At 39.9% G+C, this 25,053-nt stretch overlaps 1 protein-coding gene across 1 annotated transcript; it reads right to left on the reverse strand.

The window, feature by feature from the left end:
- Positions 1-729: 729 nt before the first annotated feature.
- On the reverse strand, positions 730-24,364 carry gdap1l1 (ganglioside induced differentiation associated protein 1 like 1). The gene is made up of 6 exons (XM_004071012.4): positions 23,346-24,364; positions 16,005-16,197; positions 6,021-6,194; positions 2,107-2,201; positions 1,305-1,419; positions 730-1,231 (listed from the first exon to the last, which is right to left on the reverse strand). Exons 1-6 carry the CDS (start codon positions 23,523-23,525, stop codon positions 888-890), a joined length of 1,101 nt encoding a protein of 366 aa, XP_004071060.1. The 5' UTR covers positions 23,526-24,364; the 3' UTR covers positions 730-887.
- Between the last annotated feature and the right edge of the window lie 689 nt (positions 24,365-25,053).

Consider the following 25,053-nt stretch of genomic DNA (forward strand, 5'->3'; position numbering starts at 1 on the left):
CTAATCATCACACTGCCCTGTGAGGCACAAAAGTTTAATTTGAATTTAAATATTTGTCCTAATTAGTAAAATATCCTCCTAAAATTGTCCAAAACTGGTTTTTGGACCTAAAAAAAAGGTAATAAAGCAACCTGTGGGTTAAATAAAGTTTTTTCCATGCTAACTCTGCTCCAACAGGGATGTAAATAAATATGACTTTGGCTCAGTTTATGCAAAATAAACCTTATATTGAGGTACTTGATGTTCATGCATAGAGGTGTGAAATTTTCCAAGGATGGATGGCATTTATATCCACCGTTAAGACAAAACTGCTCTCAGAACTAAACTGGGTTTTAAGAAATATGTTTTGTGTGATGCTGAAGAAGACTTTAGGGACTGAAGTTCTTCCCTATATCTGTTGTGCCTCGCTCCCATAAACTCTCACAGCCCGGCAAGAGAATTTCCCAAAATGTTCAACCATTTCTTCAAACTTCGCCTTGGCTCTTTCCTCAGGTTTTCTGGCAGTTTCTGGCAGCACAAAGCGACTCTGTGGATTTGCAGACATGAATAGTGAGCGTCACTGTGGCATGCGAAAAACCTTTGCTGTCACTGTGGTCGGTGTCTCGTCTGGCTGCAAGATCGGATCTGATGCATGCCTCCAGAAAGAAAAAAAGAAAATCAGGAGCGCCGCATCCTTGGAAGGGAAACTGGATGAAGGCCTTGACTGCCAGAAAATGTGCTGTCAGGAAGTTCTTACTGTGGAATGTTTTAATATTTCTTTGTTCACCCAGGTTATATTTAGTGTTCTCTATATATATTTGTATGTTTTCCTGCAGTCATAAAACAGTACAGAAAAGTTGAAACATCACACAAATACACAGACATTTAACGCAAGAAGTGGGCATTCACTACATGTATTTCTTTTTTAAATACCAGTAGGCAAAGTAGCCCATCCCGCCCAGCGAGCCCATGAGAAAAGAGGCTCCGAAGAAGGACGGAGGCTTCTTTTTTACCATCCGGAAGGCGTTAGGGAGGACCGCCGACAGGAGGGTGGTGTGGATGTCACCCAAGACCTTTCGGAAAGCATAGCGTTTCTGCACGCGCACAAAGAAGGACTGCAGGTTGGGTCGGCTGCCGTCCTCCCAGTATTTCTTAGAAAGTCCCAAAAACTTGAGCCTGTGCAGTAAGGCTCCAAGGCAGATATCAGCTAGTGTAAATTCAGGTCCACAAAGCCACAACTCGCACTTCTGACCTGCAACACAAATGTGGATTCGTAAGGTAAAAACGGCACACTGCAGGCTTACGGACGCTTTTAGGACGCTGACCTTGATACTCCAGTTTCCTCTTCTCCAGCTCCGCCTCCACTTGATCAAGAACCATGGCCAACTCTCCTAGAATCTTCTTCAGGTAGTTCACGTTATCGTGGTCCAAAATTTTGGCCTGCCCAAAAAAAATCAGGAGATCAACTGAGAAGAGCTCCAAGATTTACCACGGTACTTAGTTCCTCTGTTATAGGCTTTACTTCTGTCTAAATTAAAGAAAATCACAAAAATAGTTTTTTTCTGGAGTAAATTTACAAAAGCACTTTTTTAAGGCATCAGGTTATTGTAGTTTTTGTAGCACAGAGGGACAACAATCGTTTGTAACGATCCAGCTGAGAGATAGGCAGTACTCAGAGAGGAAGAAGTCTTTGTGAATCTTTGCACAAACCTCTTAAAACAAGCAAAGACAAAACATTAAAACAGCAGAAGCTGCAAAAAATGTGGTTTGTGATTTATGCAGAGGTGCAGAATTTCAAGAGCAATGAATTTACTGCCACCCCAGACAGAAAACGCAGAAAACACAAAGGTGAATCTCTTAGACCTGAATACATTTTTTCTTTTTTTAAATAAACATGTATAAGGGCATGAAATGTTTGTTGCAGCCACAACAACATAAAAGTTGTGTGTCAAAGTCAGACTGTTAATGAATTGGAAGAAGCTGCTGCTTTCTATTCCCAAACCAGGAAGTGCCAAATGTTGCAGTTCCTCCAAAGACCACTAGAGGCAGGTTTCAGAAGAAAGCTATCCTCTACTGACTCCTGTGTTATTAAAAAGTCCAACAAATCCAACACTGGCTGAAACTCACCATTAACTTCTTCTGCTTGGAGAGGTACGGTTCTGTCAGCTGAGGCTCCTCATGGTCCAACTTCATCAGTTCCGTTGCAGCATTTACCAAGTGCCCTGACACACACACACACACACAGAGTGACGTGGTTTGTGTGTTTTACTCCTCCATACATATTGTGAAAAAGCCAAAACTCATATTCAAAGTTGCACCAGGGTGTGAAGCTTGTCTTGATGCTGCAGATAAACAACACCAACACAACCAAGAACAGGAATCCTGTAATCTGATTACAAACTTTCCTTCAAAAGTATTTCAAAAATAGTAAAAAAAATCACTAAAAAAATCATTTGTACTGAATAAGGGGTTTATATGAGAAATATATTCTATTATTATTCTGTTAAAATATAAATTCATAGTTTAAAGACATACTCTGATGAAAATCCTGTTTTTAACATGAACCTTGTGGTGTTTTTCTCATGATGGAAGACACATATTAAGAAAATTACGGTAAGCTTAAAATTGCATCTCTGAGTATTTCTTTGTTCAAACTGCTGTGAATCAGGAGCAGACGAAAAAATGCCATTTGAAAAAGATTGTATTTGTGTCGTAGAAAATCTGCTGGGAAGGCCACAAGCTCCCTGCTCTGAGGGCTTAACAACAGAGGGGGGAAGGGGGGCGGGGTTGCTCCGTCCCAATAGTTCCGCCCACAACTCAGAGGTGAATTTCTAATGAACTGCTGCTGCTCTGCAGAAACTATGTCCCAGAAAACAACACAGCCTTTTTGAGTTTACCTAAAAATGGCATAATAATAACTAAAGAGCACTGGGAACGCTTATACAAAAGATCAAAAGACGATTGGAGTAGGACTTAAAGCTTCCAGATGTAAAATGTTTTCTGTAAGTATCGCTCCCTGGACTATTGAATCATTTATGTAGATAAGACTTTGCATTAGAGTTGTGCTTCAAATGTTTAATTTGAAGACACAAAAATATGTGGATGACACTTTGAAAAGATGTCAGCAATGACTTTTTTTATTTTAATTTCTTTTTTTTTTTCAATTCTTTGTCTCATTTTATCTTCTAGTCCATCACTGGAGAACATTTTTCATCCAGACTAGTTAAATAAATAGTTTAATTTCTGTGTTCAATGCTGAGTAATTAATGTTCAGCATGACCTCTACAAGGTTCAAGAACAGCAGTGATTTTGGTTTTTTTAAGGATGGAGGAAAGGGTTCAATGCTAATCAGGTTGAATTTTTCCCAAACCTATCAGGATTTCTTTGAAGAAATAAACCTGTTCTTGTGTGGAGTTCTGCATTTACTGAAATGTTCAGTGATGTCAGCTGGAATGAAGGTGTTTAGTTTACAGTTTCTCTGTTTTTGTGCACATTAATTGGATCGTGTGTAAAATGCTGTAAAAAGACCAACAGCTTTACATTTGAAATGTGTGAACCGGCCTGTGGGTTTGCATGATTATAACAGATTCACATGATAACGTTTTCAAACAACATTTCTTGAAATATATGTTTTATAGAAATGTATTTTTTAATGATCAAGAAGTGTGCAAGCGCATAATGCTGAGTCACGGAAAACACTACTGTGGGTTTGACACCTAAAACAAGTTCAAATGTCTCCTACAATAATGAAACTGTTTGCTAATAGTTGTCATTTACCCAGTTATTATCACACATGTTTTCATTATATACTTGAGCATTTGTTATGAGCAGTGTGGAGCAGGGGGGCCCGGCTGACCTTTTCCCTGGTGCCTCTCTACATTGCACACCTGATCCTCGTCTCATCACTGTCTTTAAAAGCCTGAGCCTTTCTCGATTTCCCTGCCAGATGATTGTTGCTCTACGTTTCTGTCTGAGTTTGTAGTCTACCACTCAACGTAACAGCCTTTTTGGTTTTTTGTGTGTTTGTTTTTTCTGAGGTGGTGAAGGACTTTGTGACATCTAAGTGTACAATGTGCTTTACAAAAACATGTATTTATTTACCTTAAATGATGATAAATGATCTTGTGTGTATTTGTTAATGTGTCTAAAAGATTTCAGTGCAGATGTAGACTTTTTTTAAATTTCTAATAACGATCCTTACACTTGCTTCCTGGAATCCAGACACTTTTTCTTGGCTTCTACATTCTTCTTTCTGAAATAGGGATTTCACAAGATTTGCTTGTTTTTACCTCGTCTATGATTCCCTCCCCTAACCTCCAGAAGTCTTTAAATGTTTTTTTTTGTTTTGTATATGGTAAGCAAAAAGGCTGGTTTAATCTCAGAGTTATCTCTGCTTGAAACAGATCAGCAGACTTGCACTGATTTGAAATAAAGAGTTGGATTTTTAAGAATAATGTTGCAGCAAACAGCAACATTTCTGCTTATGATCACGGTCTGAATAAAAAAGCCAATGTGTTTGTCACACTAACTACAGGAATGTCCTATTTGCAGTGTTTTTTGCTATTCAGCATCACAATTTACTGCTGTGAATTCTGATGCTAGAAGTGGGGCCTTGAGGTTTGTTTGTTTTTTGCACAACAGTTTGGATAAATGTTATAAATATGTTGCAAATAAAAAGGTGTAATTAATCTGTAGGTAAAGTTCTTCTGATGAACAGATCGGAGCAACTGTTCAAATGTCTTTTCAAAACATGAACTAAACTTTTTTACCTACCATTCATTGCAAAAACTGAATTTTAAGAAAGTAAAAAGCCCAGTGTTTTTAGGAAAATTGTATTGCGAGAAAAATAATCTTAAGAAAGTATTTCAATAGCAAAATAATCATAGTTTTTAGATAACATGTCTTAGATCAGTGTTTTTCAACCTGTGTGCTGCGGCACACTAGTGTGCCATGGAAGATGGTCAGGTGTGCCGTGGGAAATTACCTTCATTTACCTGATCTAAAAACATTTTCCATCTCCAGGATATCAGCTCTATGTTCATCAAAACAAACCCTGTTAAAACACTGAGTAGTTAGGAATATGAAAGATCGTAAAATACTTTTTTCTTTGTGTTTATCTGATTCTATAAAATACATTTTGATAAGAATGACAGTAACGCTATTTAGCCGCAGCTACAGCTATATTAGGAGAAGTCCCGCCCCGTTAACTGTCTCCACCAATCATTCTCGGAGGCTTAATCGTATGTCATCAGTCTGACCAATCAGAAGTGGTTAAAGTCTTCCTTGTTCCGATTTAGCTCGTAAAGTCTTTCAGTTCTAACAAAAATACCAGCTAAAGCTCGTCTTTAGCGGTGTAGCTTTCCACAGAATCCGGTATCAGACCGTGGAAAAAGTGAACAAAACAATGAAGCTCCGAGACGCTAGTTTGTCTGTGTTCGGCGGCTGTTCGCACTACATCTCCCATGATGCATTGGGTTAAAGTGACAGCGTCTCAGCGCACAATGAGTCGTCCTTGTTAAACGTCTTGAAACCATAACAAACACACATCAAACAGTTTTTAAATATTTTAACTTAACTTTTATGACATCTTTTAGAAAAAACAGCTGCAGCTTCCAGCTTTTTCTGCCACAATTATCACAAAAATGCATGTGAGATTGCGTAGGGGCTGAAGATCAATACAGACTATGAGTTTCTCCTTTTTTTTTATTTTTTTGGATGCTGGTGTGCCGCAGGATTTTTGTCAAGGTTAAAGTGTGCTGTGGCTCAAAAAATATTGAAAAACACTGCATTAGTGACTAGAATTTTTTTCTAAGAATTCTTGTAAGACCATTTTTCTTACCCCATTGGCAGATCTTTTTGCATATTTAATTAAAATCTGCCAATAAGGTGAGACTTTTGACTTATTTATAAGGAGCCTCTTTTTACAGTGTACAGTTTGTACCAACAGTCCAATCTCAAACCCGCCATCCAAAATGCAGCTTCTCCTTCCATGCTGCACGCAGGGTTGTGCACGTTCATCACTGTGAGCAGGCGTCACTTACTACGTATTTCAGCGGTGGCGTACTTTGGGATCATAGAGTCTGTGGTGAGCTCTGGATGGAGGATGCAGCCGTGCGTGTACGCGTCCATGGGCAGGCTGTCCAGGAGCTGCCGGTACTGCTGCACACGCTCATGGAGAGGCGAGTCCGGATCAGGGATCAGCTGAGCCACCGTGTCTGCGTGTAGAAAAACATGAAACCGTCATTCGGACGACAACAAAAGTCCTGCTGAACACGCATGTTCAGCTGTTTTTATACACTTCCAGCAGCTTTGACGTCTCCAAACAACTGTCACCAAGCTACCAAAAACACACTCCTGCCTCAGCTGCTGTTCGCCCAGCATGGTGGTATCCAGGACAGAGAGCATCATCTACTGCTGGAGCACAGACTAACACCTCACAGAACCAAGGCTCTGCAAAAGACTGTGGCAAAAAGGCTCTTCGAGCAAAATCTAATCCATTAAAACAAACTGCATGTTCATAATAAACAGGTTAATGAGGCCTCGTCAAAATCCTGTAGCATTAATCCCCTGCTGACCTGCTCTGCTCTGTTTCCCTGCTGCTGCTCAGCTAAAGCGCTAATTGGACACGTTAAGAACGATTGTGTTTCCTTTGAAGTGTATCTCTCTCTCAGAGATGATAGACGCTGTGAGAAGTGTGCTGGTGTCACTTCCTCATTTAAAGCTGCCCGTCCAGCCCAAAGATAACCTTCTGAGACCAGAATACAGACGCACAACTCTGTGGTTTTTGCCGCACCCACAAATGGGCATCTGGTTTTGTATTATTAAAAATGTGACTTCAGTCACGGAAGAGACTCTGTCCAAGCCAGCAGACAGCAGCTCTGTCTTTCTGAAACGTTAAAACCTAAAGCAGCTTTTTTTGGAAACAGATTATTTCACCAAGCAATAAGCTACAAAATTGTTGGGTTACTTTTCATTTGTTTTTGTTGTTTTTACTTCCAAAATGTGTGTTAAGCTGCTCTCAGCAATGAACAGAGCATAACTCTAACTCTACCCTACAACTGATTTAGAACAGAAACAGAAACAATCTTCTTTTCCTTTTGGTTTTTCTGTGCAGGGGTCGCCACAGAGCATCAGCTTCCTCCATCTAACCCCTGTCTTCTGCGTCCTCTGACACCAGCTACCTTCATGACTTCGTTCATTTTAACATTCTCTTTGGTCTTCCTGCAGAAACAATAATCACTTCTATTGTTGTGGACCCTACAAAATGAAGCAGAAGAAAGACCTGAATAAAAAAATCACAAGGTGAAACATATTTTTAAAATAAGGGCACTTCCTCTTTGAGGGTGCTACAAAAAGGAAACTGGAATCAGTTTGACTCAACAAGGAACCACATCATGGTTTCTTACAAGCTCCAATTACTTCAGTCAAAACAACATCCCAGCAGACTGTATATAAAGACTTTGTTCAGATTTTACATTTTTATAGACACACAACAGCTGTTTTTTACCCAGACTAACAAACAAGGACCAGATGAATCAACAAACTTAAAGCAGAACAGAAAATCTAAGAAAAAACAACATTGACTGATGTAGAAATGGGATTTCTTCAAACAATCCAGAGAAACAACAAATTAAACTAGAAGGATCTGCATTTCCAGAAGAAAAAGCAGGGTTGAATGCTATTTTGTTGAATGAAAATGAAACTTAAAGGGTAATAATTGGCAAACAGAAATAACAAAAAAGATATTTTTGTGAAAAATGCCAGCACCGGGTATCGAACCAGTAAGCTTCTGCACCAAGGATTCCCCATGTATTTCAATGAAGGCAAAAATCCTGGAAAATCTCGAAAAGTTCAAGGATTTGAAGGACCAAAAGTCATGGAAAAAGCTGAAAGAGCAAAACATTTTAATAGTTGAATGGTTAAAATAGCTGAAAAATTGTAGAAGCAGTTAAGCACCAAAGAATGGTGGAAGATACTATAGTAAAGAAAGAAACACGGAAAGAAAGACAGAAAGAAAGAAAGATGCTATAAAGCATTCAACCCATTAGATGTACTTCAGGATCAAATACAAAACTAAACCAAACAATACAGTTCCTGACTTATTTTGCCAAGTGTTGCTCATCTTCAGTCATTTAAAGTTAATACTTTCTTATTATTTTATTTTTTATTATTTCCTAATGTGTGAGAGCTTACCTGTATGCAGAGATTGCAAGTAAAACCCAGCAAATTGTCAGACTGTTGAGTTTTCTCGTTAACTGAACGCTGGACTGGTTTTTAATAAGACTGGTCAGCAGAGAGGTTTGAGAAGGCCGGAGAGGCTCATGGCTGACCTCCAGAAAGCTGAGCGGTCAGTGTCAGGATAGAAACACCGACCTGAACGTCCAATGAACCTCCAGAGACAGGTGTCACCAGAAAATGCAAACTTAACTTCATTTAAAAAAAGGTCTGCCAGCTGCTTGTTGGATCCGTTTCAAAACTGGGGCTTGTGGCAGGAGTTAATAAAAACAATTGAAAGTGCCTTTAAGAAAAAAAAAAGCAACATACTTTAATTTTGAGACAGGGAGTGACTTTTTGCTGTTTATTGTTGAATAAATAGGGGGATGGTTAATGGCTTCTGTTGGTTTTATGCACTCCGATCATCTTTTGATCTTTTGTAAAAGTGCTCCCTGAGCCTTTTGATTATGATTATGCCCTATTTAGCCACAATCAAAAAACTCATTTTCTAGGACAGGCTTTCTGCTTAGTAGGTTTTTAAAGAGTCCCTGGTTATCCACAAAGAACATGATCACATTCAGTGCGGCAAAAAGTCAAAAAGACACAAAAAAATATAAATCACCTTGTCTGATTTCAAATAATTTATTTGTAAATTATGGTGGGAAATAAGTATTTAGACAAAAGTTCAACTCAATACTTTGTTATAACCCTTTGTTAACAATGACAGCAGTCAAACGTTTTCTGTGAGTCTTGATAACGTTTTCACAATCTGTTGCTGGTATTTTGGCCCATTCCTCCATGCAGATCTCCTCTAGAGCAGTGATGTTTTAGGGCTGTCGATGGGCAACACAGACTTTTAACTCCCTACTTTCTATGGGGTTGAGATCTGGAGATTAGCTAGGCCACTTCAGGACCTTGAAAGTTCTTACCTAAAAGTTCAGTTTTGGTTTCATCTGACCATAGGACATTCTCCCAACCCTCTTCTGGATCATCCAAATGCTCTCTAGCAAACTGAAGCTGAAAATTTGTTTTCAGAGTAACAAAACATTGGGTCACATGACCACAGGGTTTGACCTTCTTTTATAATCCAACCAGCATGAAGTTAGAATGCTTTGACGCATTCAAACATCCTTTTTACTACTCTATCCTTTGAGGGTTCTACCAAAATTACATGAGACCTCAGCCACATTCAAAGCACATTTGTATCAGACCTGGTCTAATTTTTCTCCAGTCACAGTGGAAGACATCCATTCTCTGCTCAATAAGATCAAGCCCTCATCTTGCCCTCTTAATATAATTCCCACTCCCATTTTTCTCAAAGTGTTTGAGTGTATTGGTGCTGCCGTGGTTGACCTTATAAATCTCTCCTTAACGTCTGGATCTGTTCCTTCCGTTCTGAAGCACGCTATGATAAATCCTGTGCTTAAAAATCCTAACTTGGACCACTCTGATCCAAATAATTTCCGTCCCATTTCAAAACTTCCTTTTACAGCTAAGATCTTGGAGAAGGTTGCAGGGGAGCAACTAAGGTCATTCTTAGAACACAACAACATTTGTGACGTTTTCCATTCTGGCTTTAAAAAGAACCACTCAACTGAAACAGCTCTTTTAAAAGTTTCCAACGATGTGCGCATGAATGCTCGGCAGATTCTGGTCAATACACTGTTGTCATTCTTTTAAACCTGAAATCTGCATTTGATACTGTAAACCATGAAGTCATGATCAAACGTCTTCATAACAACCACGGTTTATCTGGTTCTGTCCTAAGCTGGTTTGTCTCCTATTTCAGTGGTAGATCTCATAAGGTCTGTGTCGACTCTCTATCTTCAGAAGCAAAAATCCTGTCTTGTGGCGCTCCCCAAGGTTCTGTATTCGGACCCATTCTATTCACTCTCTACTTGATTCCCCTTGGGAGACTCATCAGCAAATTTTCAAATATTTCTTATCATCTTTACGCTGATGACATTCAACTTTATTTCTTCCTTGAAAAAGAAAATTACACAAATCTATCGTGGCTGCTAGACTGCTTAGCCAGCATTAGAGTTTGGTTAAATGACTACCATTTACTCCTGAACCCTAATAAGACAGAGACAATAATTTTTGCTTCTGGTGACAAAATTCCCTCCATCAAAAGACACCTTGTTTACTGAGCTCTTCTGTCCAGCCCAGTCTCAGGAATCTTGGTGTCTGGTTTGACAAAGCTATGTCTCTTGACTCTCACTCGAAGCTCTTGGTCAAAAACTGTTTTTATTACCGTAGGAATGTGGCTAAACTGAAGACAATGTTAACCAGATCTGACCTTGAGCTGATCATCCATGCTTTTATCTCCTCTCGTTTAAACTACTGGGCTGCTCCCACGACAATGGTCCCGCCCACAACTCAGAAGTGATTTTTTATGAACTACTACAGAAAACAATGTCCTAGAAAACAAGACAGGTTAAAAGATGATTGGAGTGGTATGATATGTCAGCACATTAAATGTAATTAACCAGTAAAAAAGTACCTTTTGCAAAAGAAGTATAAGAGATAAAATGTGAACTTGAGACTTTTCTTTGGTTATTCTGCATTACTAAAACTAAACATTTATTATTCCACAAAAACAACATGGAAACTTATTCACGGAAATGTAATCCCATTTTTGAATAATTTGAAATAAATGTGTAAAAAATCCAACGAAACACAAACTGCTAAGGATTTCACCTGCAAACCAACTCATAGCAAAAGCAACCCAATCGAAACATCAATGCCTGAGGTCAGATTCCGTTTTCCTCATTTCATTACTGAGCTCTCTGCTCTGGACATAGGACCACTAACTGAGCCACAGCATGACCACGGTCCCTCAGGCCCTTCTGGATCTGGGGCTTCTCGCATGTTGCGTAATGTGTCCACTAACAGTACCACAGGACGTAACAGTGCAGCTACTGCAACCCATCTTTATTTACCCTTCAGTCTGACTCATTATCTGACAGTTTATGCGTCACATCTTTAAAGAGATTGTCTAGTTCATCTTCATTACCGGTAGTTAATTTTTACGCAGACTCAGTATTATAACATTTTATGTATTAAATGTATCATATCAGATCATTATTAGCTCAAACATCAGCAGTTTGGCTCTCTGCATGGCTCTGGGAGCTTTCCTTTTTTTCTCTGGTCTCATCAGAGATCCTCTCGGTGACGTTGCTGCAGCGACATTGTTGCGGCGTTTTCACAGCACTGTGCACATTGACGCGCCCCCTATCAGGACGACAGATGGTCTTCAGCTTCTCCCAGCTTTACTTCAGCTTCCCCACTCTGACAGATCTGAGCTGAAGGTTTCTGCAGCTCGGAAATACAGCAAAAGTCCACAGCTGCACAACAGTCGCTGGTGGTTTGTCATAAATGACATGACCAAATTTGCAATTCTCTAATGATCTGAAGTGGTAGAAGTTGTGTTTTTCTCAATCATACCTTTCTTTAGCTAGCTGCAAACTTAAAGAAATAACATCTAGGGGAAGGATTTAGGAGGTTCAACCTTCATTTTGGACACCAGAGCTCAGAAATTATGTTTTTGCAGAAGCATATGTGTGCTCCGTATCAGTATGAGTGTCCACAAGTTTGATTTTTTTATAGATGAATGCATGACTTTTATTATATTCCAAAACAGTGTTTGTTCTCCAAACTTTGTGCATGAAAACTGTCAAAGTTTGATGTGATTTATTTCAGCCATAAGTTGCAGAGTGCATTGTGTCTTTGTTGCAGTGACTCGTGCCTTTTGCAACTTTTGCAACAAAAATCTTTATTTGTCTCTTCGTCTGCAGACGTGCACAAACAGGGTTTCAGCATTAATGCCGAGGTCTCATTCTTTGTGTCATTAAAAAGAAGAAAGGATATCATTACAGCGGGTGGGAGCGTGTCTGTCTGCACAGAGCAGTGTTAAGTATCTGCTGGCTAAGCAGAGCTGCACATGCGGATCCATTAGAGTCGATTAATGGCAACGATACAGCTAATAAACAGAAACAGTGTAACAGCCAAAGATTCGGTCTGGTGGAAATCAACAGGCTTGTAGCTTTGTGTGAGTCTGTGTGTGTTAGACAAAGGAGTTTCATCTTTTGTGACAAAACATCTCTTTTAAGAGTGGCAGCTTGTCAAGCTGCAGTTGTGATGCAAAGAGAAATAAGTCAGCAGCAGCTTTGCAGAAAATCGAAACATAAATCTTTGAAAGACTTTATTAAAGCTTTAAATGTTTACATCAGTGTATTTATAGGGTGTGAAATTAATACTCAGTCTATCTTAAGGCGCAACACATTGAATGCAAGACAAACCACCAATAAAGCAGAAATATAAATTGTTTGCATTTTTTTCAGTTTTATTCCATTCTGGTAACTCTACTAAATGAGTTGTATAATCGATCAAAAGAGATGATTTTTTAAGACCCACACCAATGAATATGGTGTTTTTTGTGTTTAAACATGTTCTGGTGGCTTTTTCTGATGATGGAGGACACATATAAAGAAAAAAAAGCATAAAACTGCATTTCTGATTATTTATTTATTCATTTATTTATTCAAATTGTGGCAAATCATTAGCCGACGCAAAAATGCTATTTGACAAAGCTCGTATGTTTTATGTACAAACTACATTCAGAGGCTCACAAGCTCCCTGCTCCGCTCCATTCTGATGCGTCCACTTGTAGATCATTTACTGTACGTCTTTGTTTTCCTCGTCCGAGCCTACATCTAGCTCAAAGCTGTCAGGCTGGACAGCTCTAATATTGCTTGCCATTTTTGCTGCACCAGTATTGTTGGCTTGGAGGTGCGAGGAGCTGTAAGCTAGCCGGAGAGCATGTAAACAAAAGGATGCTGGAAAAGGAGTGCAAGCGAACTCCTAGAAAATATCCTAGAAAAGGACACATTTTTTTATTTTGGCTAAAAACGGCGCAACCATATTTAAAAGACCACTGGGAATTTTACAATAGATTCAAAGTGATCGGAGTGGAACATTAAAGATTTCTTTTTTTTGTTACTGTCCAACAGCTGATCAAACAGATGAGAGCTGAAAGCCTCTTGTGTTGGACATATTTTATTTTAACAACAGGGGTTATGAATCTTCTGACAAACCAGATGTATATTTGAATAAACCCCTTTTGTAATTTAGATTAAACTTTATTTATATTCATTATATTTGTAACCGTCTTTTGTAGGACCGGACAGAAAAGAAGAGGAGGGAAGAAGAGAGAGGGATGTTAGGGGGGAGGGGCAATTATAGAAGGGGAGGGGGTAAAATCCTTAAGCATCATAAAGCATCAAATTGCTGGATGTTTATAATCATTACTGTCAGGTGTCAAGATGTATAATAAGTCTAAAAGGGGCGGGCCCTGTCCACACACACTCAAAAGTTACAAACATACCTGTTGGCTTCAAAAATATTCACATAACAAACAGGTAAACGTGGACATAATTCAGCTAATGTTCAAACACGCATTCTAATGCATTCAGACCAACACTTGTGAAACATTTCATTCCATCACGCAAACTATTTGTGCAAAGGTGAGATAACACATGTGCTCGAGCAAGTGTTTCTGTTCTTCTAAAGTGGATGATGGAAAGTGAGAAGAAAGAGGGAGATTGCCCAGTCATCCCCACACCAAGACCGCAGCAGTAGCAGCAGCCAGGACCCCCCGACACCTGCTCTGCAGCAGACAGAGATGAAACGGCAATCACGTCCGCCACCCAGGTCATGGCCATCAGGACCGCCACAGGGGCCCCCAATGCCAGAGAGCAGGGAGGCATAGGGGGACAGAGAGTGCAACCAGAAGAATACCCCCCCCCCCACCCCCACCGCCACAGGGGGCCCAACGCAGGGCCCAGCCCCAGACGAGCAGCCCACCACCACCCAGGAGTTCTGAGCATCTGCCCTACTCAACCCCAGGCATAAGCCACCCGACCCATGCTCCAGGCAGCCACCCACCCAGCCCACTGTTGGTCCAGGAGAATGAAAGGCAGTGGCCGCCCAAGAGAAGTGAGGGTCCCCAAGGAGTGTTGTAAATATGGCCTGAGAAGGCTCACCCACAGTTACAAGTTTATTTCTGAATTAGCAAAAACTAACATGTCCCCACCAGTTAATCCAAAGAAGAATTGAAAGCTGCATTGTTTAACTTTTGGCAAGTCATGTCCTGTAATTGATATGACATGTTGTGTGTTGTATATTCTGACCAGGCAGAATGAGAAATGAATGCCTTAGTCATAACTGCCCTTACGGGTGGATACAGGCAGTCTGTGAGTGAAAAACCCTGTTTGAGGCATGCAGGTGGCTCAGAGAAAATACCAAGGTGGCAGACCGCTCAGTGACCCTATAGAGAAAAAATGTTCAAACGCATTTTTTTCTACAGGTGTGCAGCAGACAACAGGTCGTAATGAACACATACTGAAAAGCAGGCATGTCGTACGGATATTTTCCTTTTTTTAACCCCTCGAACCCTGCACACTCTAGAGCACACACTAGAGCTTGTTCAGGTTATAAGTGTGTACTCCTTGCTTGCAGCCTGGATGTTAGAATTTAGGAAATTAGACAAGCGTAGTATGTTTGGATGTCCTACGACATCCCAATGTCTGCAGGTACAGAATAACTAGCATTAAACATTAGCCTAAACTCTTTTCTTTTGCAGATTAGAGCATTGCTGACTCATGCTGATCAATTTATAAATTTGTTTCCTTGCATTTTTTTGTGCTGTAAGATAAAGGGATTCCTACCAGCTGGATGAAAATATCACAAAATCACAGTGTTTATAGAAGACCCGCAAAGGGTCAATTTTCTCCCGTTTTGAGGTGTCATTGAGTTGAGCCGCCATCTTTTGCCTTGCAGTTCAGCACACACATCACATAAACTTTCTGGGAGTTATCCAACAACTGATGGGAGTGTTTTCAGAAAAGTTGGGGTTTAATCGAATCGTGTCTGGCAGAGATCGAGACGACCTTGAAGCTGAAAAATTGTTTTCAAAGAGTAACAAAACATTGGGTCACATGAGCACAGGGTTTGACCTTCTTTTATAATCCAACAAGCATGAAGTTAGAATGATTTGAAGCATTTAAACATCCGTTTTACTACTTTATCCTTTGTGGTTCTACCAAAATTACATGAGACCTAAGCCAAACTCAAACCATATTTGTATCAAGTCATTTTGACTTTTCCATTGAAGCCAATAGAATAACTTGATGTTTAAATAACACTACAGTGGATGTTTGGGTATTTAAAATTATATTTAGAAATGTTTTTCCTTTGTTAAATAATTTTGGCAGCCAAAATACTGAAATGATTTACAAGCTTAAGAATTGATTAGTGATTTAACTGAATATTTGTTCATTTTTACATTAAAAAACAATTGTATCTGGTTATAAAAACACCTTTCACATAAATTGATCAATGGTGGAACTCATTTTATTTGTAACCCATGTTCAGCTAATGTGTGGACCAGTCTGTTTCTTTTTGAGCAAGGATTGTAGTCTGTCTGTTTATCTTCTAAACCCGTTGAAACCATTTGGGGTCACAGAGCTGCTGGAGCCTATCCCAGGTACACCCTGCACCTGACCCATTCCCACTAGGGACTAATTTGGTGGTTTAACCCCTCCAATCCAGCCCCTTATTGCTGACTGCTGGGTCCGCTTTTCAGAGTCTTTGGGTTTGACCGTGGATTTGACCCCATGACCCCCTCAGCTTCAGGATGGACAATCTTCCACTCAGCCACTGAGCTGGTTTTCGAATTGTTGGAGGAAGAGTTGATGATGGCCCATTTATTTGGACTAATAAAAGTCTGTTTTCAATCGCAGTCTGTTTACCTCCCACAAAGGTCTTCTCCAAGTAATCTATGATCTGGTTGTAGTCACTGATGATGTTGTCTCCGTGGAGGAAGACTGGCACCTCCTCCCCCAGGTTCAACCTCATGAACCAGGGTTCCTTGTGCTCCTGCAGCGGCAAACTCACATCCCTCTCATCGCAGACCAAACCCTTCTCACTGATGACCAGACGTACCTGGAAGCAGAAAACACGAGCAACTTTACAGGTGGCTTCAAAAACATGCACACTCTCCGATTTACTGGAAAACCTCACTCAGAGAGAATGTTGTGCATGTCCGGTTTTGCACGCAGCAACCTGGTTACAATGAATGACTTTACAACCAAAAAGTGATACTTCAACAAACCCGGGATTTCTGAAGGAACTCTGGTTTGCAACGTCTTTTTGCTGAGGTGTCCTACAAGGATGACTACAAATATTGCAGTCCCTGCTGCAACTAGGGTTTGTTATATAATTATATCAGTCACTCTATGAAATGAAGCCAAGAGTTTCAGCTGCTTGGAAGAAATAAGCTCATCTTGTTTGACATTTTACAGTAAAGGAGAATGCAGTCTCTCAGAGGAGTCCACAACAGAAATATGGTTTTAAAACTGTGACAGTTTCTCCTTACTGTTGGTTCTGGGTGTGTTATGTTCAGATCGCTTTATCTCACAGAAGCAGAAACTTATCTATGTCCCAAGGACTTCATATCTTTTTTTTTTAATAACAATATGCATATTTATATGTATGTATTTTTGGAGGACATGTTTCAACATACAGAGGGTCCAAAATGTAGAAGCACTTTGCAGTTTTAAAAACTCTTTTCTTGTTATTCCACAAATGTGCATGCACACTTTGTGCTTTGTTTTGATGTATCTATTATTTCACATGGAGATCCTCATACATTCTATGCCCATTTGGCTTTTTATAAATGCACTTCATTAGTCGAGACCACACTTCAACATGCTTTTCCTCTCAATTTCAGTGTTATCTAAATCTGTCAATAATAACATGTTTATGGACATTTTACTGGAATGGGATGACATTTCCTCAAAGGTACAGTAAATTTAATTTATTTCAGCTTACAGTCTAATATTTCCCTTTCATTTTGTTTTCTTTAAACGTTAACTTTTTTCACCTTTTTCCTTTTGATTTATATAATTTTCTACTATGTAGCTGCATCTTCTCAGAAAATATCAAATTCACAGTAACGTTTCCGGTTCTCCAGTGAATTTGTGCGTCACTAACCCACAAACACAGGTTTACTTGAGGATTTTCAGACAGTTTGCTGGGTTGTTTTCCCCACAAACTGTCCACTTCAAATGCAGATGCATTGACTTTACCTCATAGAAGATAAGACAAAGGCTCTGGGTTTTTGCATCACCATTTATAAAGTCAATGTAACATAACAAGAACAATGAGAGGGTAACTCTTTAGTTTGTTTTGTTTGTTTGTTTAATGCTTACGTCTACAAGCGTATCCCACAAAAAGACATTCAATTTACAACATGTCACTGAATCCACCATCGATAGAAAAAATAGGAGGTCACCATTTAACAACTTAGCTTATGAAAACGTCCTGCAAACACAAACATGAAAACCTGGAGCTTACTATAGGGAAAGAAAGGTTGCAGATTATTGTACATTTACGGAAACACCGTCAGAGAAAAGGGATCATATTCCAAAAAAATAATCATTTTGAACTCTGTCGTTGAGGTGTTTTTCAATGTTCTGGGTTTAAAAAGTGCAACACCTCAGTTTGGAGGATTTTTTTTCTTCTCATCTCTTGAAAATGAGCTGCTGCACTTACAAAATAAGAAGCATTTTTCAAGATGGTGAAAACAGCAGAGGAAAAAAAATATCATCATTTTAGAGTTGATGTAACTTTTACACTGAGACTAAAAGTGAAACTGTGATCACTGATCATTTTTGAGACATTCCGCAGACCTCAACAAAAAACAGGGTCTATGTGGCCACAGCGGCTACAAAATGATGTTCCTTAGAATCATTCTGATGTCATTCAGTATTTGCTGCTTCAGAAGAAAGCTGCTTCTCACTTCATAATTCACAAACGGACCCACAGCAGGAAAATTGACAAAATATCTTTTCATGACAGCTTGTTGTGTTTATGACAGGCTGGCCTTCTTACTGACAGAAAGTAGCGTTCCAGCCTCCCTACTGAAGATGTAAACCTGCGCAGTGTGAGGCAACCAGAGCAGCATCGATCGGTGCAGCCGACCATAAATGTGCTGTTACTTCAGGCGGTCCAGCTTCATCCACCTCTATTGTCCTGTGCACAATGCATCGCTCACAGTATAGGTGTGCTGGGATATACATGACAGGCAGTACAGGAGGATGAGGAGGCACCGGGTGCAGCAAAACAACAGCTCTCAGTGCAAAGATGCATCTCAGTGAATTCAAATACTGAAAAAGTTGACTTATTTCAGTAATTCAGTTCAAAAAGACAAATGTAAATGTTTTATAGATTCATTACAGAGAGACTCACATTTTTTATTATCAGTTTTTATGATCATAGCTGACAGTTAATGAAAACCCAACACTTGTTTCTCAGAAAATGTGAGTATTTCAAAAACTCTAATCAAATACTGGTTTCAAAACACCTGTAAAGGTATCTGGGATTTTAGTGCCTATATCAAGCAAGATCAACTTTATTTAGCTATTGTGTGTATTATAATGTAAACTCCCCACTCTACCCAACCGAAAGTGGTATTTTGATCCATTCATGCATTTCTGAGCATTCCTCTAAAAACCTGCACTCTGAGCACCAGCCCCTCCCAACCCACAAAATATATATAAAATATATATAAATATATATAAGTCAGGACCCGCCCCTTCCAGGAAGAGTCTGCGCTGCCAGCACCACCCCAGACTAACACACACTTTCTCCATGGAGCTAGCGGTGACCGGCTAAACGCTTTCCTTTTTTATGCACATCCACCTTTGCAAAAGTTTGGATGTTGTTTGTTTTCATGTCAGAAATCCAGACACGCTGCATAGGCCGACTCTAGGTTGACATCATGAAATGGGCGGCACCCACAAGCAGTGAAAGGCGGAGCCTCAGAGATTGAATTGTCTAACTTTTGATTATCAAAATGAACTGTAAAAATAAATCATATTTAATTAAAAATATTTTTCTATTATTATATTTATATGGATGTGGTTCACTCAGAAGGGGCTAATAAAAGTATGATGGAAGTCCTTTAAAAGGTTTGGATCCGTCAACCAAACAATGAACACAGCAGAGCCTGATATTCTAAACATAGAGGGTAAAAACCTAAAGGTGATTGCTAAAGAAGCCGGATTTTCACAAGGCGCTGTGCCAAAGCACATTAAGTGCTATTTTTGATGACCCCATCCTTACATTGACGTGTTCTCCCTACCATGACAAAGGTGGATAAAGGTGGAAAGATTTCATGTAATCCATGGACACCAGTGAAGATCACAAATCATTGAAGAAAAAAGGTTCAGAGCACTGTCTAGTGGGTCTAGATGACCCAACTTCTAATGGTAAAGTGCCTAGGATAGCACAAGGGTTACCAGAAATTGGTATAAAACAAAAAAAAAGACCAGCAAAGGCGAATACGAATTAAGAGAATTTTGAAATGAAACTCTTTCAGAAATTAAAGTGGAGAGCAGCAGCAGTCAAAGCTATACAGGTGCATCCCATTAACGGTTGCAGGACATGGACTTAAGCTATTCCTGAAATAAAAGCACAATATTATTTTAAAAGCCAAGTTTCAGAGAAGGTAGGCATAAAGTAGGACAGACTCCAAGCTGCTTGAGGCTCCACATAAAATTCTTTGATGGTGGTTTGGTGAGCCATGTCCTCTGCTGGTATTGATTGAAAATGTTTTATCCTCTCCAAGGTGAGCACAGCAGTTTTCCTGAAAGTTTTAGAGCACTCCATGTTTCTTTACCACAGACCAGCGGATGGTGGTTTTATTTTCCAGCAGGACTTGGTTCCTGCCCACATTCCTGCTTTAGTGATCACTGTAATCATGTTATTGATAGTCCCAAAAATTATTTCAACCAAAACCTTTGTTGAGGAGAGAACGATGTGATACAACCATTGACTTTATGAGAACTGGATCGACGGAATGAGTGAGACAGCTCCTACTAAATTAAGTCAATTCAGTTGCCATTTTTTTGTGACATGACTGCCGCCATGTTGGAACTAGACGTCAATAAGCAGGAATTGGTCTGAGTCGGTCTGAATTAAAGTTTCTGTGGCAACCACTCTCACCAATTAGGAGTGAGTTTGTTGGAAGTACACATCCCTACCACTTGAAAGCGGCATCTGGAGAATCTGTCAGACATTTTGAACAAGACCACATACTTTTGAGGCATCGGATTGGTCAGTTTATAACTTGAATATCTTGAACTACAGAAAAAATATAGTGAAAAAGAACATTTTTGATCAAGAACACGCTAGAAAAAGGTGTCGGACCAAGAGTGGTTATTCTGACAAATAGAATGACTGAGTAATAGCTGTTTGTTTCTCTACAGAAGTCTATGGGACTCTGGCTTCTTGGAGCCAGCAGGTACTTCCTGTTTGGAACGCCTGGGGGGAGGAGTCACTCAGTCAATGGATACTTTAGACCCAACTATACAAACCAGCTAAAAGTGCTATTAGAGCAACCTGGACCTCCATAGTCTGACTCTTCTCCTCACTGCATTAATTGCATTGACTCTGTTTGTAAACATGATTAAAACTCGACAGAAAAACTATTTTCTAAGTATTATCACAGCTGGGTGCCAAGAGACCGGTCTGAAAGACAGTTTTTCCAAGGTAAGATTAGTGTTACCTCATAACAATGCCATTCTTTGTAAAAGTCATACAGAAGACCTCCAGTAAATACTTAGCAGTGGAGAAGTAACTGCAGCAAGAACTGCTCAAATACTGTGTATCACTTTGATTAAACCTGATTTATATTCTAAATTTGTTCTGATTAATTCAGTGTACTAAATAAAATTCACAACTAAGGTTCTCTCAAGATTATATTCCTTTCAAAAAAAGCAGCAAAGATGACATCAAACCAAGCATAACCTTATATTAATCATTGTTATTATCCAAATTAATTTAGATAATTCAAATTAGTTCAGTTTGGTCCAGATCAATCTAATAAATATAACTTGTTATTCCCCATTTCTGTGTGTGTGGCACAGTGCTCAAGTATTATTTCACAGACTTAATGATACTTTTCTTAGAAACCAGAATTTATTCATAAAAGGTGGAAAATATCTTAAATATCAAAACACAACTTGCTGCATATTTTCCTTGAATTCCATCTAATGGGGATGTTCTCCATGCAGCACTGGATGAGGTAGTGAAACAAAAGTCTAAAAATAAAAACCCTCTAAAGTCAGGATCAGTAGGCACATGATGGTGGAGTCACTCCAGCTCCCAATCGGAGCGATGATCGTGACACTCAGCTTGGTGTTTACTCTCTGATGAGTGACACTCAGCAGCTCAGACTGGAGTGGCACCGAGCCAGCAATCCGTGCAGACCTAAGACTGAGAATCAGCACAATAAGGAGAGGAGAGAGGATCCTGTGTACACCTCACTTCCTTTACTCAGCACTATGAGATACATGTGTGTGTTGGATTGACTGTCATCACATTTAAACATGTCCAGTCATTTCGGGAAAAAATCTGTGGATTTTTGGGTAAAAACGTTTCTTTTGCAATCTTAAACTGTTCAGGTAAGTCAAAATATACATTAACCACAGGCATCGAAGCCAAGACAAACTCAAAAATGTTTTCTTTCGCTTTTATCCATTTATTCTAATCTAACTAATCTTACATTAAACACATTCTGGTTACTTTGTCCGATACAAGAGAAGGAACTCTAAAATGTACAGTTTTTACAGCAATTCACATGAATTTTAGTTTTGTGTGATTTAACATGCCATCCCACTTCATGGATACACTACAAAAAGTCAAAAGTCTAACAAAAATCCATCTGTCATTAGGCCTTTGGTAGATATGCTGTGCATACATTTGCAGGTATCACCAGAGACTTAATCAAAGCAGCAGATGTCCTAACTTCTATACCACAGAAGGAACTCCAGAATGAACGATTCTGCAGACACAGACTCACCCAGGAAGAATTTCAACCTCATTCAAATCTCAACAAATCTGTTAGATTAAACAAAAACGGATCAACCGTTCCTGTTTTTAAACTCTGATCATTATCTTCTCTGCAGGATTCAAACTCTGCCGTTGAAGGTGCTTTATAACCAGCCTCTGTCTTTGCCCGTTTGATCCTGTTCAGGTTGACAGAGTCTATCTCCTGGCTGTCACGGAGTGAGAGACGGGTGCACCCAGGACTCCGGGTCACCAGTTCATCAAAAGACTGTGCAGAGGAAATGCAGCTAAAGGCAGCTTGGAATCATGAATGAGCTCGACAGGGATGGAAATAGAGAGTAAACTTTAAAAAAAAAAGACAAGCTGAAAATTTAACTTCCTCATTGTAAGTTTAACATAAATGCATTTACATAGACGATAGATCTGTTTGAACAGAAAAATGGATGAGTTGATGTTACAAAAATGTCCGCTCAAACTTTGTTTTGTCCTCAATAAGAAGTACAAAATTGTGGGTTTTTCTGAATTACTAATGACACCTTGAAAAAATGTGTATTTTGTTGAAGATGGTTTCAGCTTCTCTGTGTCTTCCGCTTCAGCGTTTTCTCTCATTTATAACTGATGATTCAACCACAGAAATATCTTTAATCCTTTCATATGAAATAAAACCTTTTTCTTCATGTCAAGGCGTCATATGAACCTCATTTTATAAAATCTCTGCAAAGTAAGAGCACTAAGTTCCAACCCAAGAGGATGGAGGTGCTCTTAAAGGGGTCACAGCTGAACAGATCTCTCAAACCGATGCTTCAGTGGAGGTCGAGAGTCATGAGAAAGCAGTTTTTGGCTTCCTGTTGTTCAATCAAGTGTTTTCACATTTCAGGTCAAATTCAGAGAAAGAAAGAGCAGCTACAGTGTGATGTAGCTGGAGTGTGCAGGAGAGATGGCCTCTGCTTTTGTTTTCAACACTGTTGGAATGAATTATTCAGGACGTCGTGTGTCGGAGCGCAAAGGTTGCAGCTGCAAGAAGACCCGAAAACCGTGTGAATGGAAGCTGCAATCGGATGATCTGACGCGCTGATTCATGATTTAGCCGCGGCTGCACGTTCTCCCTCCGCTGCGGGGTTCTGCGTGTTCTGCAAGCTGCGGATGCACACACGCGTCGGTCACGCCACAAACGCAGAGAGGAGCACGCTCAGAGAGCCATGTTCACGTTCATGTTCTGTTGTGTGTGCTGTTTTTACCTTCTGGGAGGCGAAAGACTGCGTCCAGTGGTACAGAACCAGCCTGTCTTTGTTAAAGGGCTTGGGCTCCGCCGGGACTTCCTCGCTCTCCTCTCCGTCTGCGACTTTGCCGTCTTCATCCGTGGCTGAGATGGGCCACCAGCTACAGTTGGTGGGGGTAACATGGTTGGAAGACGCCATGACAGAGCGTTTTGTGCGTGTGGAGGAGAGCAGCGAGGAGGCAGAGAAGAGGAGGGACGGACAGAGATGCGCTCAGAGAGGCGGAGAGAGGGAGGATGTCAGCGGCGCGGGCGCAGCATCACGCGGCAGCGGCGTCCGTCGGCGCGGGACAGCTCCGGTGCTGAAATCCCTCAAAAGTCAGGCCGAGAGCCCCTCAGCATAATCCATATGCAGATTGCTACTTACTCCAGCATGCAGCAGCGCCCAGATAAATCAATGCGTTACCACGCTGCGTCAGGCGGTCATGACTTACGCACATGCGTACACTGTGCAGCGGATGCGGAAGGTCATGTGTCTGTGTAAGGACACGCTGGACATCAGTTTCACGGAAAATGTGATCAGATTCTGCCCTTTTAGAAAACAGTAATGAATATTGTGGAGGAATTCAGCAGGAGCAAGTTGAATCTGATGTTCTGGCCCCATCTTAAACTTGCAGCTCTTCTTTACAAATCTTCATGAATTAAAACACATCTTCAGAAACCATACTATGAGTGTATATCTTGATATAAACGTTAACCAAAATTTTACTTATTTTTACAACAACACAATTTCTATTCCTATTTTTCCACAAAAGTTCCACTAAGAATATGAGGAGGATCCATGCATTATTTTAAAAATGTTGCACAGTTTTTAGGCTTTTTTTAAAACATATTAAAAAAAAATAAACCAAAACATTATACATGTTTCTGTGCGCAGTCATGATACAAACTCATTTAATCTGAAAAGGAACATTTAACGTTATGTGATTTTGTGAAATACGTTTTGGTAAAAATGTAAAAGATTTCCTGACCCACAATAGTTTTTTTTATCATGTTTTCACCTTTTATCTGCAAACAGAGCTGTAGCTAAACTATTTCCTGTTTCTAATGCCTTTTTGTGGCAAACTTAGCTTAATTTGTATATTTTTTGCACAAAGTTGTCCTCTATGTGTCACGGTTTTAGGTTCTTTGCCTTTATGTTCTAGTTGTGTTCGGGCCTGTTTGAGTTACTTCCTGTTTTATTTTGTAGCATTTCCTGTTTTGTTGTTGTTGGCTCAAGTTTTACCTTTCCCCATCAGTCCTGAGTGTTTGCACCTGTGTCTTGTTCCCTTGTATGTATTTAAGTCTTGTCTTTCCCTTCCTCCTGTGCTGGTCCATATTGTGCTGTTCCCTGGTTTCGAGCGTTGTGTATTTTCAAATTTCGAGTTTCTAGCCTGCTAAGCAGTGGATTTTGGTTTGTAGTCATTTGTTATTATTAAAGCCCCGTTCCCCTGCAACCTCCTGCCTCCTCTCCTCTCTGCGCCTGGGTACTCCGTCTTCCTCTCCCCGTAACACTATGAAGTAGCATTAAGTACAAAAACCTTCCCCAAAACACCCCCAATTTTGAGTTATTTTAAGGAAGGGTGAAGCAGATCTTCATCTCAGACCCAAACCTTACAAAACATCGTGTTTTTCTTAATTTGACAAGTGAAACCTTATATCTGTGGTTCCATACTATCGTTCCTCAGGGA

This window comes from Oryzias latipes, chromosome 7 (assembly GCF_002234675.1).
Source record: "Oryzias latipes chromosome 7, ASM223467v1".
Taxonomy (NCBI): Eukaryota; Metazoa; Chordata; class Actinopteri; order Beloniformes; family Adrianichthyidae; genus Oryzias; species Oryzias latipes.

Bases quoted from the DNA above. Each gene is read 5' to 3' on its own strand.
- gdap1l1 (XM_004071012.4), bottom strand. From the start codon at position 23,525: ATGGCGTCTTCCAACCATGTTACCCCCACCAACTGTAGCTGGTGGCCC. The intron at 16,198-23,345 runs GTAAAAACAGCA...TTCTGCTTCCAG, and splicing joins AGTCTTTCGCCTCCCAGAAG to GTACGTCTGGTCATCAGTGA. The intron at 1,420-2,106 runs GTGAGTTTCAGC...TTTTTTGGGCAG, and splicing joins CCAAGCAGAAGAAGTTAATG to GCCAAAATTTTGGACCACGA.